This window comes from Tachypleus tridentatus, chromosome 5 (genome assembly GCF_004210375.1).
Source record: "Tachypleus tridentatus isolate NWPU-2018 chromosome 5, ASM421037v1, whole genome shotgun sequence".
NCBI classification, from domain to species: Eukaryota; Metazoa; Arthropoda; class Merostomata; order Xiphosura; family Limulidae; genus Tachypleus; species Tachypleus tridentatus.
The window spans coordinates 40,882,670-40,909,624 of NC_134829.1; the positions used below are offsets into that span (position 1 = coordinate 40,882,670).

A 26,955-nucleotide genomic window follows, 5' to 3' on the forward strand; every position below is an offset into this window, starting at 1 on the left:
TACTATATCTCCTCTTTTTTTTTCTGCTGTAATCTTTTTTATTCTTATTTCAACTATTTAGACAATTCGTTATTTCACAAGGTGTGCTATTCTGAAGAATTAATATCAAAGTTAATATGGTAAGCGTGTACTTTATTGTTTTTGTCTGGTATACAGACCTTTATCAGATGCTCAATTTACATTGAAACAAACGTCCCACTTAGGTAAAAAGACGTTCTTACTTTTACCTCGTTTGAGGTTGTTTTGGTATGATAAAAAAGACGGTCAACTCCCAGTATTTGGTCAAAAAAGTGTTCACAGAAGGCGCTGTTGACCAGCTAATTATCTTTCCTTTAGTCTATCATTTCAAAACTTCGAAATTGCCTTTGAGTAGTTTGGTGCGTAATTAAGCAAAGAAAAAAACAAAACAAAAACGAATACAATTTGTATTTATGACAAAGCTTCTAAGGATATCTACTGCCGTCTCTAATTTTTAACTACTGACCGAAGCGACAGTAACCAGCCAACAGCAACTTGTCTTCTACAATTCAAGCTAAGGGATTGACTGTCACTCTTTACAACGCACCCACTGCTTAAAATGCAAGGAACATTTTGTAGTATCGAAAGGACTGGAGTCCAGTTCTCTACTAGTCTACTACAAGACAAACCCGCGTCCAAAGTGAATACCGAGACTTTATATAAATGTCATCATTTTCAAATAGTTTGCTCATCTATCGACCTTACGTTAATTGTAATCTTTGAAAATGTATGTTTTACGTTAGCTCTAAATTCTGTTCGTAATCAAATACCACATTCTGATCTAATTTATGCAGCCTTGCAAAGTGAAATGGGTTGTTTGTGACACTGCAGTAAATAGAATAAAAATAAATGATAAGAAATTGTAAGCATTAACGTTAGAAGATAAATTCACTTGGACTCGTCCCAATACAAAGCATCAAGAATCTGATAAAAAGAAATTTAAATAATTCATGAGTGTTTACCTTAGATCTCTTTATGGCTACGAGTTGAAACATGGTTAAATTGCAACCCTATAAGGTTTGAAGGTTGTAGTACGCTATCGTTCCGCCACGTGGCGTAGCTTGCAAGTCTGTTTACAAAGAACGAGAGCTACGTCTGCGAGCCAACGTTTCCTAGCGATTCGTCTGATGCAATTGTAGTTGGTTGATGCAGTGTTTCTGTTGTTGTTATACTGTAATTTATAACAGTTCTATACCAAATGCCTATTTTATATTGAAACTCACTTCCGTAAAAAGACGATCTTTCCGTTACTTAGTTTTATTTGAAACACGAACTTTTTACTGAAATAAATACATTAAAAATTCCGGAAAAGCTATATTATTACCAAGAATGTCGCGCCACGTGGAAGCACAAGGCTTGGACGGAAACGATAAGGCCGCTACAAGCAGAAAAGGAATGGTAAAACTCAAGAGAGAAATAACTTTGGTGAATGGCGTAGCAATTATTGTTGGATGTATTATTGGAGCAGGCATATTTGTTTCTCCACGAGGTGTTTTTGCTTACTGCGGTGAATCAGTAGGCCTATCGCTTATAGTATGGATACTGTGCGGTATATTTTCTATGTTGGGAGCTATGTGTTACGCTGAATTAGGAACATCTATTGTGAGATCTGGTGGAGATTACGCCTACATTCTGGAGGCATTCGGGCCTTTACCAGCGTTTCTTAGATTATGGGTAGCTCTTCTTATAATTCGACCGACAGCTCAAGCCATATTAGCACTTACCTTTTCCCATTATATCATTGAACCCCTTTATCCACAATGTGAACCGCCTAATGCAGTTATGCGGATCCTGGCGGCTCTTGCTCTCGGTAAGGACTAATATTAATTTTTAAATATTTAAGTTTCATCATGTTTATGAAATTAACACATTGATAAGATTTAAACTGTAAAAAAATTAGAATAAAGGTCCTGTTGTAATGTTTTTACTCTGCATTGTACAGCTATATGCTAAATCTACTGAAAAAGATATAATTTAAACCCTACCAATAACAATAAAAGTTGATATACAAAAAATATGGCCTACTCTAGTATATTAATAATTAAGTTAATTACACATTTTTATTTGACTGAAAACTGCATACATTTTCTCATATTTGAGCATGCTTTATGTTTCAGCAGACGAGAAAATTGCGTCTCGAAGTTTTGGTAACAATTACAGGAACAACTAATAATAAAATGATCAATTACAAACATCTTTCGCGCAGTTTGAAGCTTGTTTATTATGGAATTTCGCGCAAAGCTACACGAGGGCTATCTGCGCTATCCGTTCCTAATTTAGCAGTGTAAGACTAGAGGGAAGGCAGCTAGTCACCACCACCCACCGCCAACTCTTGGGCTACTCTTTTACCAACGAATAGTGGGATTGACCGTTACATTATAACGCCTCCACGGCTGAAAGGGCGAATGGGATTCGAACCCGCGACGCTCAGATTACGAGTCAAACGCCTTAACACACCTGGCCATGCCGGGCCTCTGAAGCTTGTATATATTTGACAAAAGTGTGTTAGTGTGCCCAATTATAAATGGCGAATGTAGGACCGATTATCACCGAACGTCACCAAGCACGAACGCAGGAGTTAAACAGAACCCCCAGTTTTATTATGTAAAAAAAAGCTTGTACAGCTGTAGCAGAATGCTTATGGTATTCAACATTTTCTACAAAATTCCCATTTTTGTTATAAAATATTACCAATTTTGTGGTTTGAAACAGTCGCATGCCTCCAACCCCCGTGGCATTTGCATGCTAATTTGTGATTCGCATAGTATGCGTTAGTTTTTATATCACAATTTAGAACCCCCATTCCAAACATTGCGCATGGGCCTAATTACATGCACTCTTAGTCCCCAAGGAAGCGATATGGGGCCGGGATAATGATCTAACCCTTTATGTCTCCCTGGGGTTCTATGTATTCCCATGTATCTAATTTTCAGACTTACAGTTTTTTGACCCATTTCAACTACAGCTGGCATCCACTGTTAGGATTCTTTGATAAGTGATTGGAAGGAGGTTCCAAATCTTATCCTCCTGTGCCACCCGACGACCCGACGACCGTGGGGGCGTTATAATGTGACGGTCAATCCCACTATTCGTTGGTGAAAGAGTAGCCCAAGAGTTGGCGGTGGGTGGTGATGACTAGCTGCCTTCTCCCTAGTCTTACACTGCTAAATTAGGGACGGCTAGCACAGATAGCCCTCGAGTAGCTTTGTGCGAAATTCAAAAACAAACAAGCACAGATAGCCCTCGAGTAGCTTTGCGCGAAATTTAAAACAAACAAACATAAGGTTTTCTGATCAATGTTATTAAATAAAAATTAAAGTTTTCTTCCTGTTATTGTTTAGTCCTAAAAACTGCATGCTTTATGAAAAAACTGCTATCCGTTCTTGTATTGTTTTTTCAGGCTTTCTGACGTATATAAACTGCAGGAGTGTACGTTGGGCAATGAACGTTCAAGACATTTTTACCGGGGCCAAGCTGTTAGCCCTAGTTATCATTATAATCACAGGCGTAGTGAATCTGTTTCAAGGTAGGATATAAATTGTAGATACTTGTTTTAATTCTGCTGAGGTTTTGTTTCTTAATTATTATAATTTCCTGGAGGATAACTGACTTTTTACATGTTACTAATAAATAAGTCTTTAATGTGTTTTTTTATTTACCTTTAAACCTATATTTATATAGGATTTGAAAATTATGTATTGTTGACTTTACTGTTTTTTTTTTTTTGTATTCTTAATTATTTATCTGACAAGAGTCTAGAAATAAATATGGAGTCCAATCTATCATTTGTTTCATTACTTCTCACTGAATTATACTGGTTTCGGGATATTTCGCCTCCTTACCAGTAACCCTAGGCAAGGGTAGATCGAATGTATGATGTTAAAAATATTTTTATAAGTTGTTCACTCACAAATGTGATGCAATTTATATATATGGATGTTATATGGATATAATTTGTTACAAGCAAAAACAAGCCCAACAAAAGTAAAAAAAAACAAAAAACGTTGCACTAATCGACGGGATCCCCAGGGTTCAGGCTATAATGTGGGATATAAAATGTACCCTAGATTTGGGAGGTGACTGCGGAAGCAGGCCCACATTACGGTGGGGATACATCGTCTGTCAGTCTTAACCTTCCTTCACCAGTCTCACATGAATAATAATAAAATAATCAAAGAAATCAAAATAGAAATTAGGAGAGCGAGATGTAGGTGCTCAGGCCCACAACGTCCCACATATCTATCACCCTTCACTGTCTGTAGGTAGTTGTGGGAAGGTGACTGCTCTCCAAAATAAAGGAAAAACTAATAATGATAAGGTGCTACCACATGTGGGTAAGTCAGTCAAATAAACTTACCCCCTGAAGTTGGCATTCCAATCACCATTACGGTGCTAAGACACTAATTAGTAGCCCAATAGACAAATTATACTGGTATAAAGGGTCCCAACCAGTTATTTGAAATAACTAGTAAAACTTACAATCACTATAAATGCTATAAGGTGTTCTTCCCCATAAAGTTGTGCCAATTTGTTTAAATGACCTTATTAATAACTACCAGAGGCGTAAATCCTGGGGGGGTTGGTAGGATACATCCCCCTCTTCATTTTAGGTGGTGGGTATGGTGCATACAATCATCTCCCCTACAGTTTTGTCTGTTGAATTGTTTTATTGCATCACTGGCCTACAAATTGTGTGTTTGTTCTTGTGATTCACGTGTTCTTGCCAATCGAATTACATAATTAGGCCTAGATGTAGGCTTTTTCAGTAGCCGAAATGTACATCTTTAATATAGGCGTGCTTCTAAGCTTTTCTATCTAAGCGATAGTTCGTAAGTATCAGTCAGTAGGCCTAAGTATACATGCAAGTATCGTGGCAACAAGATTACTCTGTGACTGTATGTTTACAGCTTTCAGGTTCACGGCTCGTTTGGGCTGAGATTACCAATTTGCTTCAAATTGAACTCGTCATCACTGATTTACAGCTTTCAGGTTCACGTAATAAGAGATTACCAATTTGCCAATTGAACAGTCCACATAAGTGGTTGCAAAAATCACCCCCCCCCCCCCATCGGGTGTAAAACATTTACGTCCCTGATAATTACAAATAGTTATCAGAAACTTTCAGTAAAATGACCGTATATATATGCACCTGTATAGTAAATAGAACCTATTCATCCTCTACTACCATAATTACTTGTAACAATTCGACTCAACGACGTATTGTTTTCCGTCATCGGTGAATGTTACAACCTAAAATATAACAAGGATAAGCCACCTGTCTAAAGCTAGGCACTTCTGACTTCGTCTGTTTATCTTCTAATTGTTACACTTAACGAAAGTTGTCGAAGATGCGAGCAGAATACTACTGAATTTACTTCGTCTGATATGTACAATTTAATAAATAGTCTACACCGATTTCTTAATCACTTATCATGCCATTTTCTTCGTGAGAGATAAAAATTAAGAAACGTGAGACGATGTATGTCATGGGGGTCATTTCAGCCCCTTCAAGAGTACAAGAAATTAGCAGACAGTATTATACGTTATTGGAAAATATATCTTTCCAACATACACCACGTGCTTGCTTTTCTTACATAATATGATTTGCTGAAGTTAACTTAGCGACTGTTTTACTGGTATGTTTTTCCTTTCATAGCATCTACACAAAAGTGCTACTGACTTATGAAGGTTAAACATTTCTTTCTCCAATTCGTATGTTTTTCTACACCCAAGATTTTGTATATCAAACACACTGTATATCACTATTCTAAAAACTATCAAAGTCTACTTAAAATCTTATTCCTGTTTATTTATTATATTAATGTAGCAGTTATGATATTTCCATTGTTTGAAATCTAGTGGGGATTTTCGAACGCTTTAAAACAAAAAATTGCTTATCTTGAAATTATATTTACAATGTTAAAAAAAAACAAATTATCGTTCACGATGATGTGAACCGCTAATTAATGATAAATAAATTATTTATTATTTTGGACATGATAAACTGAATGATGGTTTTCAGTTATTCCGAGTACTTGTTTATATTGTGCAAGTCCACAAGGTAGTTAGGGCGCTCGACTCATAATCTGAGGGTCACGGGTTCGAATCCCCATTCCACGGTGTAGCTTTGTACGTAAACCTAAAACAACTCAAATGCTTATGCAGAAAGTATGTGTTTTCTTATATCAAAGCCACGTCAAGTTATCTGCTGTGGCCACTGAGGGGAATCGAATCCCTGATTTTAGCGTTGTAAATCCGAAGACTTACTGATGCCCAGCGGGGGGGGGGACTATTATGCAGAAACAGAATTTTCGAGAAAAGAATTTAGATAGAAAGGACACCAACTCGAAGCTTCAATAGAATACTGTATACATAACAAAGCTGGTGTACATGATACATGGAACTAATCACGTTTTTACAACTTCCATTTCAGGTTTTCTTCAAAGATGACGCAACTAATTCCAACATGTAAAATATTAATGTATTATGATATTTTCAAATAACTCGAACTTACTATTCAATGCTGATAATTGTATTATTATAAAGATGACGCAATTCAAGTTTCTGAAACAATCTATGGTCATAATACCAAAAACTCGTTTTGTTGGAAGTGTCGTTTTTCAAATCTGTTTCTTCACTCTCTTCATTCAATACATAATTTTGGTAATTTACAATTAAATTTGTTGGTTGGGTATTTCACGTGCAAGAGTGTGCAATATTGCTAATTGGTGTGTTGTGACAAATTAAAAAAATGTGTTATTTTGTCGTGTATTTGTTGATTATTCATTGTGATTCAACGTCACTGGTTTGACCGATAGATGTGGTTTTAGAATGCAGTGATGCAAACATTGAAAATAGCAAGTAATTTAATCGAGAAGAACGTAGAAGATACGAGAAATATACTAAATTGAATGCATTATTTTGTGGGGCTAGGCATGGCCAAGTGATTAAGGCACTCGACTCATTGTTACTTAACAATGTAACACACCAAAACTGATTCAAATTAACAGGTGCCAACTAAATCGTGTATTTTCAAAACGGATAATACGCCAAAACTCATCCAGATTAATAGTTGTTAACTGAATCTTATATTTCGTGACAAAATGATACACCAAAACCAAAAAACAATAATGTGGAAAAGAAAGAGAAAACTGACGAATGACGTAGATCCGATATCGTATAAACCTGTTGTTGTTGAAGATGAAAAATAGGCCGAAACTCTACGAATAACAACAACTGATCAGAGGCTAAATATATGTTTTAAATTAAAGTAGTTGATTAGTGACTTGAGTTTTGACTCAGTACCAATGTGCAATCTCCTCTAAAGGCCAAAACCCCTAAATTCTTCATAGGTTTGTATCCTAGCGTTGGTACATGTTTCATAAAATAATTATATAAAACTGAAATCGTCGTATTACCTGGACGGTTTCATTTATTCTGTTAGAAATCATCATTTGTTCTTGATTCCAGGGTTTACCAAAGTAAATAGTCATTTATAGAGCATAGGTTATATGAAAACAGATATATATCACTGGAATATGAAATCGTACACTTAGTCGTGTAATACTTTTCCTTATATTTTGTTCACACATCATTCTATCCATTATCAAGGAGGCTTAGTTGCGGAAAACTTGAGAATCCATTTGTAGCAAATACGACAAGCCGCGCGAGCAAGAATCCATTTTGGAAACTGAAAGACGACAAATGTTTGATCAAAGATTCTTTTGAGGGAAGTCAGTTACCAAGAGAGTCCTGATGTGAAATAATTCGTTGTCATAGTTATAGGACAGGTAAAAGCGTCTATCAACATGATGACAATTAGCAGGTAACATTATGCCCCAGAAAAGAATCAGATACGCTCAGAGAAGAAGTGTATAAAACTGTTAAGGGACAGGTACGTGGAAAATTCTCAGGTTGATAACAAGTGATGTTCAAGAAATGGTTAATGAATTCATATCCAGTCTCAAATAAAAGAGAAAAACTCTACCAAGAAGGATTAGAATCTTTCAAGAATTTAAAGAACTCTGATTTTGATTTGCAATGTCATAAGGAACGAAGAAGGTGGCATCTTTTGTGATGGGCCCGGCATGGCCAGGTGGCTGAGGCACTCGACTCGTAACCCGAGTGTCGCGGGTTTCAATCCCCGTCACACCAAAGATCTTCGCCCCTTTTAACCGTGGGGGCGTTATAAAGTTACGATCAATCCCACTATTCGTTGGTAAAAGAGTAGCCCAAGAGTTGGCGGTGGGTGGTGATGACTAGTTGCCCTCCCTCTAGTCTTACACTCCTAAATTAGGGACGGCTAGCGCAGATAGCCCTCGTGTGGCTTTGCGCGAAATTCAAACGAAACCAAACCAAATATTTTGTGGTGAAAGATGTATAGTGATCTATGTACGGACAGTGCAGCACGAATAGAGAAATGAAAAAACGAAAACAGCAAAGTGTGACATGAGAAGAGGAAAACCAGGATAACCAAGTACTTGAAGACAACATTTTCCAGATTCAAAAGCTAATAATTTAGAAACTCCAGTGGAAACAGAGGTAGTTCATGGATTACAAATATTTGTTTTGCGTTCATCGCCAGTAAAGTTCTAATGGCCCCCCGCTAGTACAGCGGTCTGTCTCCGGAATTACAAGCTAAAATCAGGGGTTCGATTCACCTCGGTGGGCTGAGCAGATAGCCCGATGTGGCTTTGCTATAAGAAAACACACAAACACACACAGTTCTAATGTGTAAAGATAGCCCGATGTGGCTTTGCTATAAGAAAACACACAAACACACACAGTTCTAATGTTTTGAAAATATTTACACCCATTACTTGCACGTGATAACACTAGGATATGAACAAATTCTGGGTTATTATAGTGTCTAGCAAGCGATAAAGCAATCTTATATATATATATATATATAAAGTAACGTTTTAAATTTTATTTGGCCTTTATAGAGCTGTAGAATCGTTAGATCGATTCAAATAATGAATTTAAAGAAACAAATGGTTTTATTTTGTCGTTAATATCTCCGGATAAAGTGGTTAAACTTGTTTCGTTCTGCACTTATCTATTTTTGGAATATAAATATTCGCCTCAGTTAGCGTTTAATGGCTGCCTTTAGGGTCGGTAGGACGCTGGTATCGAGTCGAAATGGAAGATTGGTCTCACCAATAGATTTTGTAGCATAAATTACACACATTTTACTGGTTATCAGATTAAATTGGCAAAGAAAAAAACAACATACATAAAGTTGCCCAGACCTAGAAAGAAGACGTTGGTTTTGTATAGAGGCGTAATTAAAGGGGTGCGGACTCCCTGAAAATTCAAGGTATATTGATCACATCTTATTTTTAGCTTTTATAAATATAATAAACTCGTTTTGTATCATTTAATAAGAGAATAAAACTAATGTAAAATATTACATTTGATTATTTATTCATTTTAACAAACATTTTATTAAAAATGTAGATCAATTTCAGTTTCTAATTAATTGTCCCCTACTCTGTGTGCAAATTCTGGTTACGTCACTAATTTTCTGCTGTTAAGAGAAAGACGACGTGTTTATTGAGGCTGTCCTTGAATTTTCCTGCTAGCTGTTACGGTATTTTTCTACACTTGCGATGAAACGTATATCTAAAAGTTGATCCGAAGTCGGTGGTGCCACTTGATACCTTAATAAGATAATTTGGATACCAACGAACTTAGTTTGCCAAAAAAAACAACTCCTTTATGAAACATCATCCAGTTGCAGATGTTTATTAAGTTTGTGACTTGGGGCACGAATCTGAAAGATGCACACCGTTTAAAGAGATGTCTTTTTTTAATTTGTCATTGTTTTGTAATTGATTTGTTATTGCTTATTTATCAGACTTTCTTTTAGCTGGATACCAAGAAACGAATGTGATTGGGTTTGTGAGTCGGACAAAATTACCCTTTGCTGTTGACAGGGTAAAGTTGTTTGTCTGTTTGTTTTTGGAATTAAGTACACAGCTGTACAATGGGCTTTCTGTGCTCTGCCCACTACGGTATCGAAATCCGGGTTCTAGCGGTGTGGGTCCGCAGACCTGCCGCTGTGCCACTAGAGGACGTTAGTGTAAGAATCCCCACCCATAAGGGTATAAACGTATAACAAATAGAAGTGTACACACTTGCTGTATATATAAAGACGTGAATAACATAATGGTTAGGGACAAAGGGGACCTGTTGGTCCATATTGGCTGTCCTATTCTCTAAGCCTAATTAAAACTATTAAATAAATAAATCTAAAATAATAATAATAATTTATAACCAGCCGTTATCATTCGTATATCCATTAAGCTTTCTTTTAAACTCACTCAAATTTACTGTCTCCACGACATCCGAAGGCAACTCATTCCATAGGCCGACCACCCTTTTTGAAAAATAAAACTGTCCTAGCTGAAGACGGCTTCAACCTTACATAAATCTACATTTGTGTCTCATAGTTCTATAATTCTCAGTGTTATGTATGAAAAAATGTTGATTCATCAACATTATGAATTCCTTTCACAATCTGAAACACTTCAGTCAGTTCCTCTGTGACTCTGTGACTCTCCCTTTTTCAGGAGAAAACAATTTTCAAGAACAGGATGTGTATGAGAGAATGGAAGTCATGTAAATCGGGTGCGGAAAATAGGGTTAAGTACGTGTATCACATGTGGCGTGGATTGAGCATCGGATTGTAGGTTTAAATGAAGACCAACTAATTCATGTAATTTAAAATGTTAGGATAATATTTTTATTAACTGAAGTGAGATGTGAAATCACATTTGTGAAAAACATGAACTCGTGTCCCCCGCTGGTACAACGGTAAGTCTTCGGATTAACAACGCTAAAATCAGGGGTTTGATTCCCCTCGGTGGACTCAGCATAAAGCCTAATGTGGCTTTGCTATAAGAAATAAAATAAACACACACGCATGAACTCGTACGTTTTTTTGGAGGTGTACTCCCGTATTAATACTCGAGGCTCGTGAAGGGGTGTTGCGACATTATCATCTTCCAGAGTGGGTGTTCTGAGTTGTATTTTTCATCTTAATATTTTACAGGGGAAACTACCCATCTAAAGAGCACTTTCCAAGGAGACTTTAAGGCGCAAGATATTTCTTTGGCTTTCTACTCGGGCTTGTTTGCTTATGGAGGATGGTAAGTTGGTGACTTGTTTGAAACTATACATGTCAAACCAATGTTAACAACAGTTTAGACTCCTGTCACCACTGGTGACGTAGAACACTGAAGTCGTTTTCTTTACTGTGTAACTGGTTATTGATATATGTTTAGTAACATGTTAATTGTATCATAGAGTAATTTAAACATAGGAGTATATTGGAATGGACGGCAATTGCCTGTATAAAAAACGTTTGTTTTTTAATTTCGCGCAAAGCTGCACGAGAGCTATCTGCACTAGCCGTCCCTAGTTTAGCAGTGTAAGGCTAGAACAGGGGTCACCAAACTTTTTTCACAGGGGGCCAGATTACTTTGGGAGTGAGAATCGAGGGCCGCATGATCATTATGTTCAATACTCATAAGCTGGAACGAAAGCTCTCTGTAAAAGACTTAACACAAGGTTTAGGATGCCACATTAGCCATGTGGGAGTAGCATGGAATACACACATATAATAAAAAACAAACAGAAATACAACCAACATTTTTATTTACTAAAAGGTTATCAAAGAAGGTGACATTAGCAAAAAACAATTGTCACATCGCACATAGTGAGTACATATGTGGATTTCATTAAGCCGCAAAAAAGTTAGTGCGATTTATGAAATTGGCATTTGGCTTTCAAAATATCTTCAATGTTCGGTTTTGAATTGCTGCATCCAATCATTAGAATTGCTTTCAAATGTTCATCAATCAACCTTGATCGATGTACCGACTTCACATACTTCATTTTTGAAAATGCTTCTTCACAGACATAAGTTGTTCCGAACACTGATGCCATACCAGATGTGAACTGCTTCAGCTTTGGAAAATCGTTTTTAATGAGTTGCCCCTCTCTGTGTTTTACTTTCAACAAGTCATTTCCTTGCAAATCGATGACCTCCAGCTGAAGTTTCACTGGCACGTCATCAATGACAGAATCAAAAGGATTCTGAAAAAGGAGAATGTCACTTTCGATTCTGTCGAGATCCGAAAATCTCTCTAAAAATGCTTATTTAAATCACCAATAATCTTTTTTCTGAAACTCCAGGTTGACATCTTCTGTGATTCCACCATGAAATTCACTGAAACACTGAAAATGAGAGAGGTTTCCTCCTTCCAAATGCGCTCCAAACAATGACAGCTTTCTCCGAAATCCTTTAATGATTCTATAGAGATCACAGACAAGGTTATTCATCCCCTGAAGTTTCAAGTTCAATTCATTCATGTGGGATGTGATGTCAACCAAATATGACAACTTTGACAACCAGGTTGGATCCGACAGAAGTGGATCGGCTCTATATTTCTCGATAAGAAATATATCTATTTCTCTTCTCAGCTTATAAAAACGAGACAAGACTTTACCGCAGCTGAGCCACCTCACCTCCGTGTAATAAGGCAAGTCACAGAAATCCGAATCAATTTCTTCAAGAAACGCCTTTAACTGGCGATGATCACGTGCATAACCCCGAATGAAGTTCACTGCAGATGAAATGCCACTTTTTATTTCCAAGCGGCTAGCTGCTGGCGGGCCGGACAAAATGACCTCGAGGGCCGTAGTTTGGTGACTCATGGGCTAGAGGGAAGGCAGTTAGTCATCATCACCCACCGCCAACTCTTGGGCTACTCTTTTACCAACGAATAGTGAGATTGACCGTCACTTATAACGCCTCCACGGCTGAAAGGGCGAGCATGTTTGGTGCGACGGGGATTCGAACCCGTGCGCCTCGGATGACGAGTCGAGCGCTTTAACCACCTGGCATGTCGTGCCAAAAACCAAACAAACAACAACACACGGAAAACTTTTTGAAACGTTGTCCATAACACGTGATTTTTACAGTTGGCTTCCTTTCCAATATACTCAACATACATAGTCTGCCGAAACAGTCAAACACGTGTTGATGATTTTCGATGAATTGACAGAGATTTAAGCTCGAAAAAAAGTTAAGTGTTTGCTGACGAATATGGGTACATAATGTGGGGCCTGATGTAATTTGAAATAGTACTCTCAGTTGAGCGGCCAGTGTCACAGCATTGCTAGTCCTGTATCTGTAGAGAACATGAATTACTTTAATGATAATTTATGCAACATTTCAGTCGTTTTACATTTCCTACATGACAGCCTCATGTGTATTTTCTGTCTGAAATGTTACCAAACGTATTATAAATATACGTTTTAAATGTGATATGTGGATGAGAAACCATCAAAATATGATTTTTATAGATTTTTTTAAAACTTAAAATATTTAAGTCATCAAACACATAATCGTTTTAACTAATTACATTATGTAATTAACTTACAGTCTTCTTCATTTACTGTATAAACGCCGAAATAATTAATGAGATTAAAGATTATTTAGCAGTGTTTTCTCTTCTTCCTGCGCATAGGAACTATCTGAACTTTGTTACGGAAGAACTTCAGAATCCTTATAAGTAAGTAACATTTATGTCTTCACAATTTTTCACGTGCGCTGCGGGTTACTTTTGTAAAGACCAAAGTTTTGCATGGCTGTTCTGATAATTTGCTTGACATGTTTTAAGTCTGTGATAATGTTATGCATGTATAACATGCGTTGTGTCCACCAGAGGCGGATTGGCACTAAAGTACCAACCTGAGTAATATCACGTGCTGCAACACGGGCTAAACGATTAAAAATTAAAAACAGTTTCTAAGAATGCCCGGAGGCCCGGCATGGTCAGGTGGGGTAAGGCGTTCGACTCGTAATCCGAGGATCGCGGGTTCGAATCCCGGCCGCACCAAACATGCTCGCCCTTTCAGCCGTGGGGGCGTTGTAATGTGACGATCAACTCCGCTACTCCGCGGTGGGTGGTGATGACTAGCTGCCTTCCCTCTAGTCTCACACTGCACAGTTAGGGACGGCTAGCGCAGACAACCCTCGAGTAGCTTTGCGCGGAATTATAAAACAAACAAACAAACACCTAATGTATTTAAAACACTTATTTTTATTTGGTATAATATTTTCTGATAATCACACTTCAAAGTCCCACGGTGGGACAGCGGTAAGTCTTCAGATTTAAAATGCTAGAATCAGAGGTTCGATTCCCCTCGGTGGACGCAGCATATATCTCCACGTGGCTTTATAATAAGATAAAACAGATGCTTTACACTTAAAAATAAAATTTACTGAAGTATTACGTCGTGGTTTGTGAAATCTAACTAAGAAATATAATATTATTAAGCAAGTATCCAATTTCTATATCTGAAAGAGTATTTGAAATAACACATCGATTTTTTTCTCTTACAACTGTGTTTGTTATCTTATTTTTGTCTCCCGTTGCTCCATGTTTGTGCTTGTGTGTCAAAAATACTTGAGATAACATCTAATCGTTTGATGTTCCCATTCAGTAAGAGTTTAGCCTATAATCATTTGACCTTAAATACACGCTTATACATTAACGTTTATGTTTATAAATGCATATAAAAAATAATACATTAAAAGTGATGAAGCTTTATAGAGTGGATCTGAAGACGATAGGCGGAAGACTTTCGAAACGTCGTCCTCTACACCTGTGTCTCCACAACAGACAGTTGTCGTTCGTTCTACAAAGTTTCATCATGAATACAATACATCAAAGAATAGATTAAAAGGCTATAGAGTTTTGCTGTAAATTTAGAATAATTATTTACAGATAAATGATAGTGTAATAAATTATCAACTGTGTTTTTATTGTCTTTTATTCACCACGGTGAACTTATGTTTAAAGAATGTGTAACATTTATGTTATTTATATTAAGGATAACTACGAAGCCTAAAGTATTTTCAACAGCGTAAACGATAATTTATTAACAACTAGCAGAAGTACCCGTCTACTGGACGGAGTACCACGTCTGACTGGACACGAAAACATGTAAAACTGCACGATTTTGCATGTGATTTCACATAGATGAACGTTTATTTTCTGGTGAGATCTGACACGAAAACACCAAACACGTAAAAACTGCAAAATTCAAAATGTGAAACCGCAGATTTGCATGTGATTTCACATAGACCAAACAAGTCTTCATATTAAGTCTGGTGAAAACAGGGAGAGTGGATAATTAGTGGGAAAAAATGCAAACACGTCCATAAAAACTGCAAAGTGCAAAACTAAAATGCCGTATCTATTCCCACATGGACCTAACTAACCTCCACATCAATTATGGTTAAGATCCATCCATATCCTGCGAAGTAGTTACATGGAAACACAACGGATAATAATATTATATTGACACATATTCTTAGCAGATACTGAGTTGGGAGTGTGTTATGATGCAGCAGTAGTCTAAGTCTTAGAAAAATGTTGAACTGTGGTTATATACTGTTTCAGAAATTTACCTCGAGCTATTTGGATTGCAATTCCTATCGTGACATTTGTTTACGTCTTTGCCAACGTTGCGTATTTCACAGTTATTTCACCACTGGAAATGTTGGCTTCGCCTGCCGTTGCTGTGGTAAGTCACAGTTTCAAGTTTTTGGTTAGAGATGAAAGCAGTTTTCTAGTTTATACAAAATGTAAAGAATTGGAGATTGAAAATAATAAGGAACTAAAACTGCTTATGGGTAGAAAATTAAAAAATATATGTCTAGTAGTCGAGCCCATGGTGGCGTCCAAAACCAAACAAGGTTCGACTATTAACAGATTTAGTACTTTAGGATTAAAGAAAATAAAAGTATCCGTTCCCAGGTTTTAGCTTCCAGATAATGAAAATTATTTAAACAGATTTTTGGAGTGCTAAGAAAACCAACTTTAAGAAGACGTACACATAACTAAACTTAAGAAAACAAGAGCACGTGTTACTATTTCGCGAATGTTCTGTGTTACTCTATAAATCGTAACGAATTCTTTTATACGTTTTGAATACTAGTTTTTTTTGTTTGTTTGTTTCCTTAGTACGTCATGTGACAAAAACATTTGTCCTCCACCCTAATTAGGCCCTCTTATCAGTCAGTTAACACTATCTTGAAAAACATGGATTTAGTTAGATCAAACTTTTCAGAGCTTGTTTCCATAACACAGTCAAGTATTTTAAGATGGGTTAAGTTTAAACACATGGATAGTTTTACTATATTTGATTCTCGAAAATTAAAGCAGTTTCTCTTGATTTCCTAAAGTAATGGTTCAAAGAATATATTCTTCAATGTATTCGAAATTGTGAAGACCCTTCCAGACCATAACCGTATATGTTACCAAAGTGAAATGCTATAGGTAACAAAATAAAAATGTAATAAAGCTTTTAGTCGGTTTTGTATTGAGGTGGATTACGTTATATTAAAACGATGTTGGAGCCCAGGCACGTCGTTAAAGTCCATGTCACAACGTCCGAACATATTCTATTTCACAGTTTGAAAACGAAAACGATGTGGCAGATTTACGTAGCTGTATCCATCAAGTACTAAAGTTGATGAAGACAATTACCTAAACCTGTCATTTACAAACGTTTTCACAAATAATATTTTCACTAGACAGTTATCTATAATATTCACTAATAATATTACAGTCTCGATTACTCGCTGGCTCAGCGAAAGCTTTTCATGCTAAATATTGGGTTAAGATACTAGCAATGGGGAAAGCACAGATAGCCCATTACGTAGCTTTGTGTTTAACAACAAACAAGTAACTTTTCTCTTTTTTTTTTTACCTCGTTCGGTGGACTAGGCATGTCTTATATATTAGCGTACCCGAATGCCCGAACTTTGAATCTGATGATTGTGAGTTCGCGACCCATAACCGCAATAACTCGCTCCGCAATTTGTGGCCTGTGTGCTCTAATAAAATAATAGACAACTACAATAATTTAGTAAGATAGGGGTTGCTCAAAAGTTGAAAAATTGCTTTTCCTCCGATCTGGTCTTGTGTGGCCTGTAGGTTTGGGCACTCGACTCGCAGTCTGGGAGTCACGGGATCAAAACGTTGACAATGAAAATGCAACGGTGTAGCTATAGTGACAGTTAATACCATTATTCGTTTGTCGAGAATAACCCAAAAGTTGGCGGTTGGTGTGCTACCGATGGTAACCTTCCTCATGAACAGGATTTCAAAGACATGGTGAATGGCATATAGCTTTACTAGCTTATCCAAAAATAACAAAACAAATCCTCTGGTCTTTAAGTTCAAACTTAGACATGGAATACCTACACGGGGTTGCCCTATATGTAGCTTTGCACGAAAATTATTTATTTATTTATTTTATTCAAAAAGCAATTAAGTCACAATTTTCAACTAGCGTTTAACCAAAGTCTAACAGTTACCAAAAATAAACAAACGGAACTAAACTAGCTGACTTGAAACGAATTAATAATTTTCACATTTTTACCTTTCTAATGATGCCAAGTAAAGCCGAAATATTGGATGAAGTTTTAATTCGACGATGAACAACAACAATAGTGGTATAAGCATAACCCCCGACCCACACACACATAACCAGCAATTGTGAAGGGACTGGTCGAGCCAAAATGGGGCTCGAAGGCCATTAGAAATTTAAAGATTGCTGACAAGAGGAATAAATGTAGGGGTCCAATTACTCGTCATGCAAGGAGTCCATCCTTTGTAGTTACGCCCGTGAATATTTCATTGAGAAATTACTAGATTTCTGCAATATTTATAGATTACAGGGAGTAATGTATATTTTGCTTTTTATTCTTCTTAGACATTTGCAAATAAAATGTTTGGTGTTATGGCTTGGATCATGCCGATATTTGTAGGGTTGTCAGTATTTGGTGGCGTGAACGGCCTTCTTTTCACCTCAAGTAGGTAAGACGTTACCAATATTTTTCTGATTGTAGTTTTAATGACACAAACTAACAGTCTTCACTGTGATAATTGGATGAGGTTACACCTTTATTTTAAAAAAAGGAAGAAAAACTTTAGTTTTTGGTAGGGTCAGTGGTATAGTCATTAAATTGTTGGAGTGAAAGTTCATAGTTTAAAAAGTGAGGTAAATATCGTTCCCAGTATTTTATGTATTGGTATATTTGTGTAATATTATTCAATTTCCATTCATTTCCGTTTCTATGTTAGGCTTTTCTTCGTTGGTGCTCAGGATGGCCATCTACCGTCAATTTTTGCAATGATTCACCACGAAAGATTTACCCCAACACCATCACTTATGTTTACGGTAAGAGTCACAGTGTAAAAGATATTTAAGTTCTTAGCATATGCAAACAAATATATGATGTAATTTAAACAGGGAGTAAGTTAGGTTTTAATAGTATATTGTAAATATTTTTTTTACTATACTCTCAAGTGCAGTTCATTCATATCCTAACTGTTAGGGCTCTAGACTCCGAGTTTCGGTACTGTAAACCGTCACCAAATATACTATCGTTTCAGTGGTGATAGTGTTATTATATGAGGGCTAATCTCAAGATTTGTTGGTAAAGAGTTTCGGAACTATTGCCTACCCTGTGATTGACAGTTCAAATTTGAAGTACGGGACACCAATAGATAAGTATATATGTAAAAACGGCTCGTTTGGGTTGAGAAACTTTTTTACGTAGAGGAGTAAACAACGTTTTGACCTTCTTCGGTCATCGTCAGGTTCACCAATAGATAAGGTTAACAGATTTATCTTAACCAAACAGGCATATTAACTGCTTCATAAAACAACAAAGAAAAAAATATTTATCTTCTAAATAATTATGTTGTAATTTTAGAAATGACAATTTAAATATAAGTAGCATTACAATATACAAAGTATAAGTGCTATTAATCGGCACGTACGAGAGTGTTTTCACTTTACTACACAAAAATAATTGAGGTGTATGTTTTTTAACACTAATTCAAATCAATTTTCTAAATATAAGATAACTGGGTTATGTGTAAAAAAGTCTCTGTTATCGTACATGCTTCGTAATATTACAAGAATATTTTTGTGACTTATATTTGGAGCTACTGGATAATTATAATATCAGTAATATTACTTTCAATTAACATTCTTTAAATCATAGCAACATTGGTTACGATTTAATGTAATTACCGTACGCCAAATGTTATTCGTGTTAAGATTATGGAAGTCGTGCGATTAAAAATATATTTGTTGTGCTTTTACGATTTTTTTTTAATTTCTCATAATTGATTAATTTTCATTTTTCCAGTGTGCTCTTTCTCTTATAATGCTGACCACTAGCGACATCTATACTTTAATTAATTACTTCAGTTTCATCCAGTGGCTTTGGGTCGGCGTGGCCATCGCAGGCATGATGTATTTGCGTTGGAAGAAACCTGATATGCCTCGACCAATCAAAGTTTCATTAATTTTCCCAATCTCTTTTTTCTTATGTTGTTTATTCCTTACCGTCATACCTTTGTATGCTGAACCACTGCAGACCGGTATAGGATTGTTAATCATATTGACCGGTGTGCCAGTGCACTTTGTTATCGTTAAGACTAGAAAAAAGTCGCCCACTCTTTCATTTATTTCAGGTGGGTTTATTTTTATTCGGTAAAGCATCACTATTACACTGAAAGAAAGGTCGTTACTTTTAAAGTAATTTCAGTTTTATATCTAATTCTATATTTGAGCGTTATATAAAGTTTTATAGACATTTTTATCGTCAAAGAAATAATATTGTTCCAATAAATTAATGAACTGTACAATTTATCTATGATAACTCGAAACACTTTATTTACTGCACCTCTGTGAAGGCTCTAGTTTCGTCTTCCACTTTTCTAAAGGAAAAGTAACATCTGATCTTGCAGTTCAAACTGATGACTCCATATATGACATCAACGTAATAGCATGTCGTCCAAATACAATACTTACTATCAAAACTTTGCGATATCTAGGTTAATAACTGTAATTACGTTTCAATGTAAACATTTATATATTTGCATCTAAACTCTTGTAAGAAGAGTCCAACCCGCCAATCTAGGTGTTTCTCAACACATATTACACTATGACAGACTACAAATACTGCTTGAAAACGTTTTTGTATCCCAGTAAATAGATGATTAGGTATAAGAAGAACATCCTAGCTGTTTATTATTTTAAATACACATTTGTACCAATCAACTTTCATTCATCATCGTGTTAAAATTCATATTGCATTATGTTTAATGTTTGTACTAGATCATTTTTTAAGGGTAGCATGAACTTAGATTTTGACCCCTCAATTAATAACAGTGTGTTTGCTTAGTAATGGAAAATTTAATATAACAGTATAAAATGCTTAAACCACAACACTGAGATCAAAAACAGTTTTAGAAATAATACAGGGTGTTCGGAAAGTCACTGTGCACTTATATATGTATATGATTACAAAACTGCACAGTGACTTTCTAAACACCCTATACAATAAATGTTTTAAACTTTGGAGTAAGCCTTTCAATATTAATTGAAAATTAGACTTTGTTGACTGTGAGCTATTTACTAAAACTCTCAACAGATGTCGCGAAAATTGGTCATAAGGCATAGAAAAAGTCTAAATTTTTATTTACATATATGTATGTATATATTGTAAAGAACATAAGCTAAAACTACGTTTGTTAACCATGTTTTTTATGTGTAGGAAGGATAACTCTAGAATTGCAGAAACTGTTAGAGGTGATGATTCCAGAAAAAGACGACCCGCTTCTGAGTAAATGAAACAATAACAAGAAATCGTCTGGCAACTTCAGATCGTGATACTTGGTCAAGTGGGAATATTGAAATAAGTGTCATTAATTTTTGAGATGTTTTTACATTAATAAATAATATCGTGTTGGCACTACATTCCACAAGATGACGTCTTATTTTTTTACAAATTTGAAACTGATAAGTATAGAAGAATTGTCTCATAAATAAATATGTTTGGGAAATTTTAAAAGTATGTTGTCTTAAAACTCTCAAATTTAAATTTATATTTCATTTTATGAATCATATGTATTTTGTTACAGGTCCGGACATAGAATGTATTATAATTAATGCATTATTAATACGTATTTCATTGGTATATTTAACTTATTATTAGTTTTTAATGAATTCTTCTGAAAGTGTAGTTATTTAAGATGGACTCTTAAAAGCTGATACTTTATGAAATTCCTCTGCTGGTGTAAGACTAATATACAATCAGTTGTAACACGAGTGTTATCTGCACCAGCCGCCCCAAATTTAGCAGGGAAAGACTAGAGGGAAGGTAGGTAGCTATTCATCACCACCCATCGTCAATTCGTGGGGCACTCTTTTTACCAAGGATTATTGGGATTGACCGTCATTTATGTAGCCCCCACGACTGAATTTTGAGTCGATAACCTTAACCCACTTGGCCATGCCAGACTGACACCAGAAAAAGAGAGGTACTTACATATTATCGGGGACGCCATTAAAATAACTTCAGTGTATGGGAAATTTAAAACATATTAATACAATATTAAATGTACACAGTTGATTTAGATTATTTTTGTATCTTTTCACAACAACAAAAAAACTTAATAAGAAAGTATTAGACTCATAATGCTACAGAGAAGAAACAATTGTTTTTGGAGGCTAAACATTTTTGATAGAATTAAGTTTGTTAGCTTGTTTTGTTTTTTTTAAATTTCGCACAAAGCTACTCGAGGGCTATCTGCGTTAGCCGTCCCTAATTTATCAGTGTAAGACTTAGAGGGAAGGCAGCTAGTCATCACCACCCACCCCCAACTCTTGGGCTACTCATTTACCAACGAATAACGCCCCCACGGCTGAAAGGGCGAGCATGTTTGGTGTGACGCGGATTCGAACCCGCGGCCCTCGGATTACGAGTCGAGTGCCTTAACCACCTGGCCACGTGAGGCCACAATATTGTTTATGTGCTTATATTGTGTTACTTAGTTTTGGAACACCAAAGGGAAATGTGTTTTTTAAACAAGGAAATTCGGCAGGAAAACAGCAACAAAACATTTTTGGGATTGAAAAAGATCAGAGACTACATTTGGTATGGAAGGTAAAATCTGCACTACAAATTCTTAGCACGACTACCCCAAATACCTTTTGATACGTGCGGAAGACTCTTGAAATAGATAATATTTAGCTTTCCGTGAAAATTTCCGCCAAATTACGAGAGTTAATGTCTTCACATCAAACAGAGAGGCGATGTTTATCGATGTACTATTCTTGGCTCCATTCCTGTTTCCTTTCGAGAGACCGAAAATCTAGAACTTTCCGAGCCAATCAAAATCGAGTCGGCCTTCTTTTATTTGGTGCCACGTAAAGACTACCACACTTCTGTTTTTTTTTCTATTTCGACAACCACGAAACGTAAAACAGTAAGCGGAATTGCAAGTTGTTGAAAGGAGTAGTTTTGTTATACTTTTTAACCCCGAATAATAATTAAATGTAATAATCTAAATGTTATTCAATTGAAAAATTATTTATCATAAAACATAAAAAAAGAAATACTAAAGGAAAACAACATGTTCGATTTTTTTTCTCTTTTTGTAGAAAAATAAAAAATGCAAACACTTAAAAACATAGTTCTGTTGACTTATGACGCTAAAAACCGAGTTTTGATATCCGTGATGGGCAGAGCTCAGATAGTCCATTGTGGTGCTTTGCGCTTAACTACAAACAAAAGAACAATTTTTGGTACTTGCATATTAACGAGTGGGCCATTAATTTTTTTTATCAGAATTAATATAAATATAATGTGATTAAATTGACGCTAGTATCAAATTTTTTAGATTTTTTTTAGTTAAGCCACGCTTTATCCTCGCCCCAAAGATGATGAACTTTATGTGGAAACATTCCCTACACGATCGAGGTCCATTTGATTCTATACTTAATTCTATTGGCTCGGCATGGCCAAGCGTGTTAGGGCGTGCGACTCGTAATCTGAGGGACGCGGGTTCGCATCCCCATCGCGCCAAACATGCTCGCCCTTTCAGCCGTGGGGGCGTTATAATGTGACGGTCAATCCCACTATTCGTTGGTAAAAGAGTAGCCCAAACGTTGGCGGTGGGTAGTGTTGACTAGTTGTTCTTCAGAATTATAGATGTTTCACACAATGTGAAGCTCAACGTAAATAAACAAGTTTAAAGGGTCCACTGTTGTTCGTGTTTTAAAACTAAGTGAACTCGTTCGCAAATAAGGATTTATATTCAAAATAATTTATTGTAGGCTCAGGTGCAAAATCTAATTATTCAAGAACTTGTTTGTGTGTGTTTGTATTTAGTTAAGCACAAAGCTACACTTTTGATTATCTGTGCTATGGCCACCACGGGTATCGAAATCCTGTTGTACGTCCAAAGATTAACCTCTTTGTCGTTGGCTAGTTCTCTTAGAACAGGGATACAACTGGCTGTCACCTGCAATATTTGACATTGATAACAAGTAATTAGCGTGCTCTGGTTACTATTACACGTGAACGCCATCCTCATTTTGTGGTCAGATCCAACTAGTCTAGCTATTCAGAATTAGGATCAGTTATGCGGATATAGCTTTGTTTGAAAATTATGAAAACAAAACAATCTATCTAATGTTTAATTGCAATATATTACGTATTAAGATTATATGGATGTTTCGTTGCGTCATCTATTGAGCAATTAGAAAGTTTCTAAGTTATTGAAAATTCTGATCGTAATTTGCATAGGTTTGTTTGTTTGTAAGTTGAGCACAAAGCTACACACTGGGCTTATTGTGCTCTGCCCACCACGGGTATCGAAATCTGGTTATTAGCGTTGTAAGTCTGTAGACATAACACTTGGTGGGGCAGTATGTATTGGAAATCCAGTGTATTATAAAGTTTTGCTGTCACCGTTTTTTAATTAAGGAAACGTTTTTATTTTGTTTTTGGTTTTAACATTTCTAGCAATATTCTATTGAAAAATACGAAGTACTTTTGTCATACCTTTAAATCTAGTTGTATTAAAATTGGGCAGCACTTGTTGAACATATATTTGGATACATATTTACGGGATTGAACCACGAAAATAAGACACGCGCGAATTACCACTTTCTGCTTTCAGAATATTAAAGAGGAAGTATCCATAGTATTAACGTACACGTGAACACGACACACATATCCTATTGTGTGCCCCCCAGTGGCAGAGCGGTATGTCTGCGGACTCGCACCGCCATAAACCGGGTTTCGATACCCGTGGTGGGCAGAGCACAGATAGCTCATTGTGTAGTTTTGTGCTTAATTATAAACAAACAAACAAATCCTGCTATGTAGCTTTACTTGTGGTACGGATGTAAACAAAGGTTCTTTATTAATAAACTTGATCTGTTTATTATGATCACTATTGAACAGTTTTAAATACTGTATGTTTCCAAAATGTTCAATCCTTTGGTCATTAATAGTTTACTGAACTCGGAATCAGCACTTTCTCTAACGTAAGTTGTAATTTAAATATGATGTAATGAGGATGGAAGACAGATGGCTGGGTATGAAATTTTTTTGTTTTGTTTTTTCACTTATAGTGTGAAACTACATTGTGAGGTTTTTACGCTATGTCCATCGCGGAAGTGAAACCCTGATTTTTAGAGTTATAAACCCTTAAGACTTAGACTTTTTGGTGATCTTTCGAGAGATATTTATATGTGCTTGTCTTGATACAAACCTGTAAATGATGTATTCGCTGTGTTTTCTTTATGAGGTGTAGTAGTTTGGGATTGTTTGTTACGTTGTTAGTACATGTTATTAAAACGAACGTATAAAAACCTTGAAATTAATTAATACAACTGAGATGTCTAAATATATGTAATATTTAAAGTTATGATATATCTATGTATATGTTGTTTATTACGTACGAATAATTTGACCTGATATTGAATAATTAAAAACATTTTGAACAGAAACATTTATTTTTAACTTCAAGACATTATATGTGTATGTGGTATATTTATGAATCATCTATATGAGAAAACAGAAAACTTACAAGTTAGTTTGATATGACAAGAACAAGAATTCGTGCGTATATTCATAAGTACCCGTTTAACTTATTGTTGGGACTAAAAAGTCACAAATTGTATTTCATTGTATGTGGTATTTTACTGGTAGGACTTACACAACTGGCGTATTTTAATAAATTAAAATTACGTTGTTATGTTTTACGTTCTTACACGTTAATGATATATAGTGTGATACGGCAGTGTACATTTTAAATTGATGGCTTGTGACTTGTTATTATTATATCGTAATATAAGTTTACTTAAAGTAACTAATGCGCTGAATGTTCTAACGCAAACATAACATTTGTTGTTAGTCGTGTCTTAATTACTCGTTTCTAACCCAACAATATTAACAAAACATTGTGAACTTTGCTAAATAAAATGTAGTTATAAATTTGTATGATTTCTTATGTTATTTCGAATTCCTTCTCGACGTTTTTTTGATCCCCGAGTGTGTTCAATCAAACTGCTAGAGCTACAGATGGGTTTCTGACGTTGGTTTACAATAAATACAGTGAAAACAAAATATTAATAAACATTCGATTTTCGCAGAATTTATAATTTGAATTTGTTTTAGGACTAAATCAAAGCGTTGTTTCCTTTCCAGGTCATTGTAAAATAAGTGAGATTTATGACTTCCATTTTAAAACTTCTAATCGATTGCTATCTGCACTGACAGCTATACTTTAGTAGTGATGGGCTAGAGGGAAGGCAACTAGTCAAAACCACTCACCGCCAACTCTTTGATAATCTTTTTACCAGTGAGCATGTTCAGTGATGGGACTCGAACTTTCAACTACCTTTATTTGAATAAAATAGTAAAAGCTTAATCTATCAGTGTTTAGAAAGTGACAGGACGTAACTTTCCTTTATGTATGACGTATACCAAGCTATAAATCACAATAGAAGCAACATATAAATAAATGGAATATCCCCAACGCGTTTGGTATTTTTGATCACAGACATTATCTACGGTAACATAATGATGACAAGAGAAGAATTATTTTAAATTTCAGTCTTACTAAAATTTTTTCCAAGTTTTATAGTGCTGATTTCAATCGTAAAATAAAACGTAATGGAAAAGCAATGATGACTCAACCAAATGACAAGAATGTGAAATAGTGTTGGTCCGATAAGAAATTACTTTGGCCCAATATTTGGTAAAAACCAGCAGTGGCCGAACCTACCCTCGCGATCTAGGTAATTTCATTTCTATTTCTCGTAAATATTTGAGAAAATTTTGTAAGGCAGAAAATATTTTCTATTATCTTCCATTTTGTTATTATTCTAGTTCCTTTATTTGTATATAGATCAAAATTACAAGAAATTTATAAACGTGCTAGCTTTGAGTCATGCCTTTATTAAATTTTAAAAGATTTATAAACTGTGGTATGACTATGTATCAGGTTTTTATGTTTGTGTGTGCCAGGTTCATTGCAGTAGGTGTCTGTGACTTGTTGGCGATACGATTCAACAATAAACAAACAATAAAATTGTATCCAGAGCTTTAATTAATTGCCTTTTTTTTCATCAAAGTCCACAGAGGCAGATTCAGTTACTTCAGAACACAATTTGACAAGACTAATTATTATTTCTGCCCTGTTATTAAAATACAGTCTGTAATAATTTTATTTTAAAATCATTAATATACGCTTTCTATTGACTAATTTCGTAATCAATCACTCAGTCTTGATCTACCTATCTATATTTTGTTCATATATTTATACCCCAACAGAGGCCGAGAAAGTTCATACACTACTAGAGGTTATGATGCAATAATACTCAGTTAAGCAACAACAAAAACCTAAACATGACGCAATAATATAATCCCCATTTCACAACAATTTGACTACACAATGTAATATTCGTAAACATTTGTATAAACAAGCTTGCGATGAACTATTGCTTTTGAAAATAACTTAACACTCGCGCTATACT

At 35.6% G+C, this 26,955-nt stretch overlaps 1 protein-coding gene across 1 annotated transcript; it reads left to right on the top strand.

Annotated features, from left to right (window-relative positions):
- Positions 1-1,111: 1,111 nt before the first annotated feature.
- Positions 1,112-25,415, top strand: LOC143251002 (large neutral amino acids transporter small subunit 2-like). The gene is made up of 9 exons (XM_076502276.1): positions 1,112-1,828; positions 3,419-3,544; positions 11,075-11,171; positions 13,557-13,601; positions 15,498-15,621; positions 17,818-17,921; positions 18,189-18,285; positions 19,265-19,592; positions 20,678-25,415. The coding sequence occupies exons 1-9, from the start codon at positions 1,348-1,350 to the stop codon at positions 20,752-20,754; spliced, it is 1,479 nt and encodes a 492-aa protein (XP_076358391.1). The 5' UTR covers positions 1,112-1,347; the 3' UTR covers positions 20,755-25,415.
- The last annotated feature ends 1,540 nt before the right edge of the window (positions 25,416-26,955 follow it).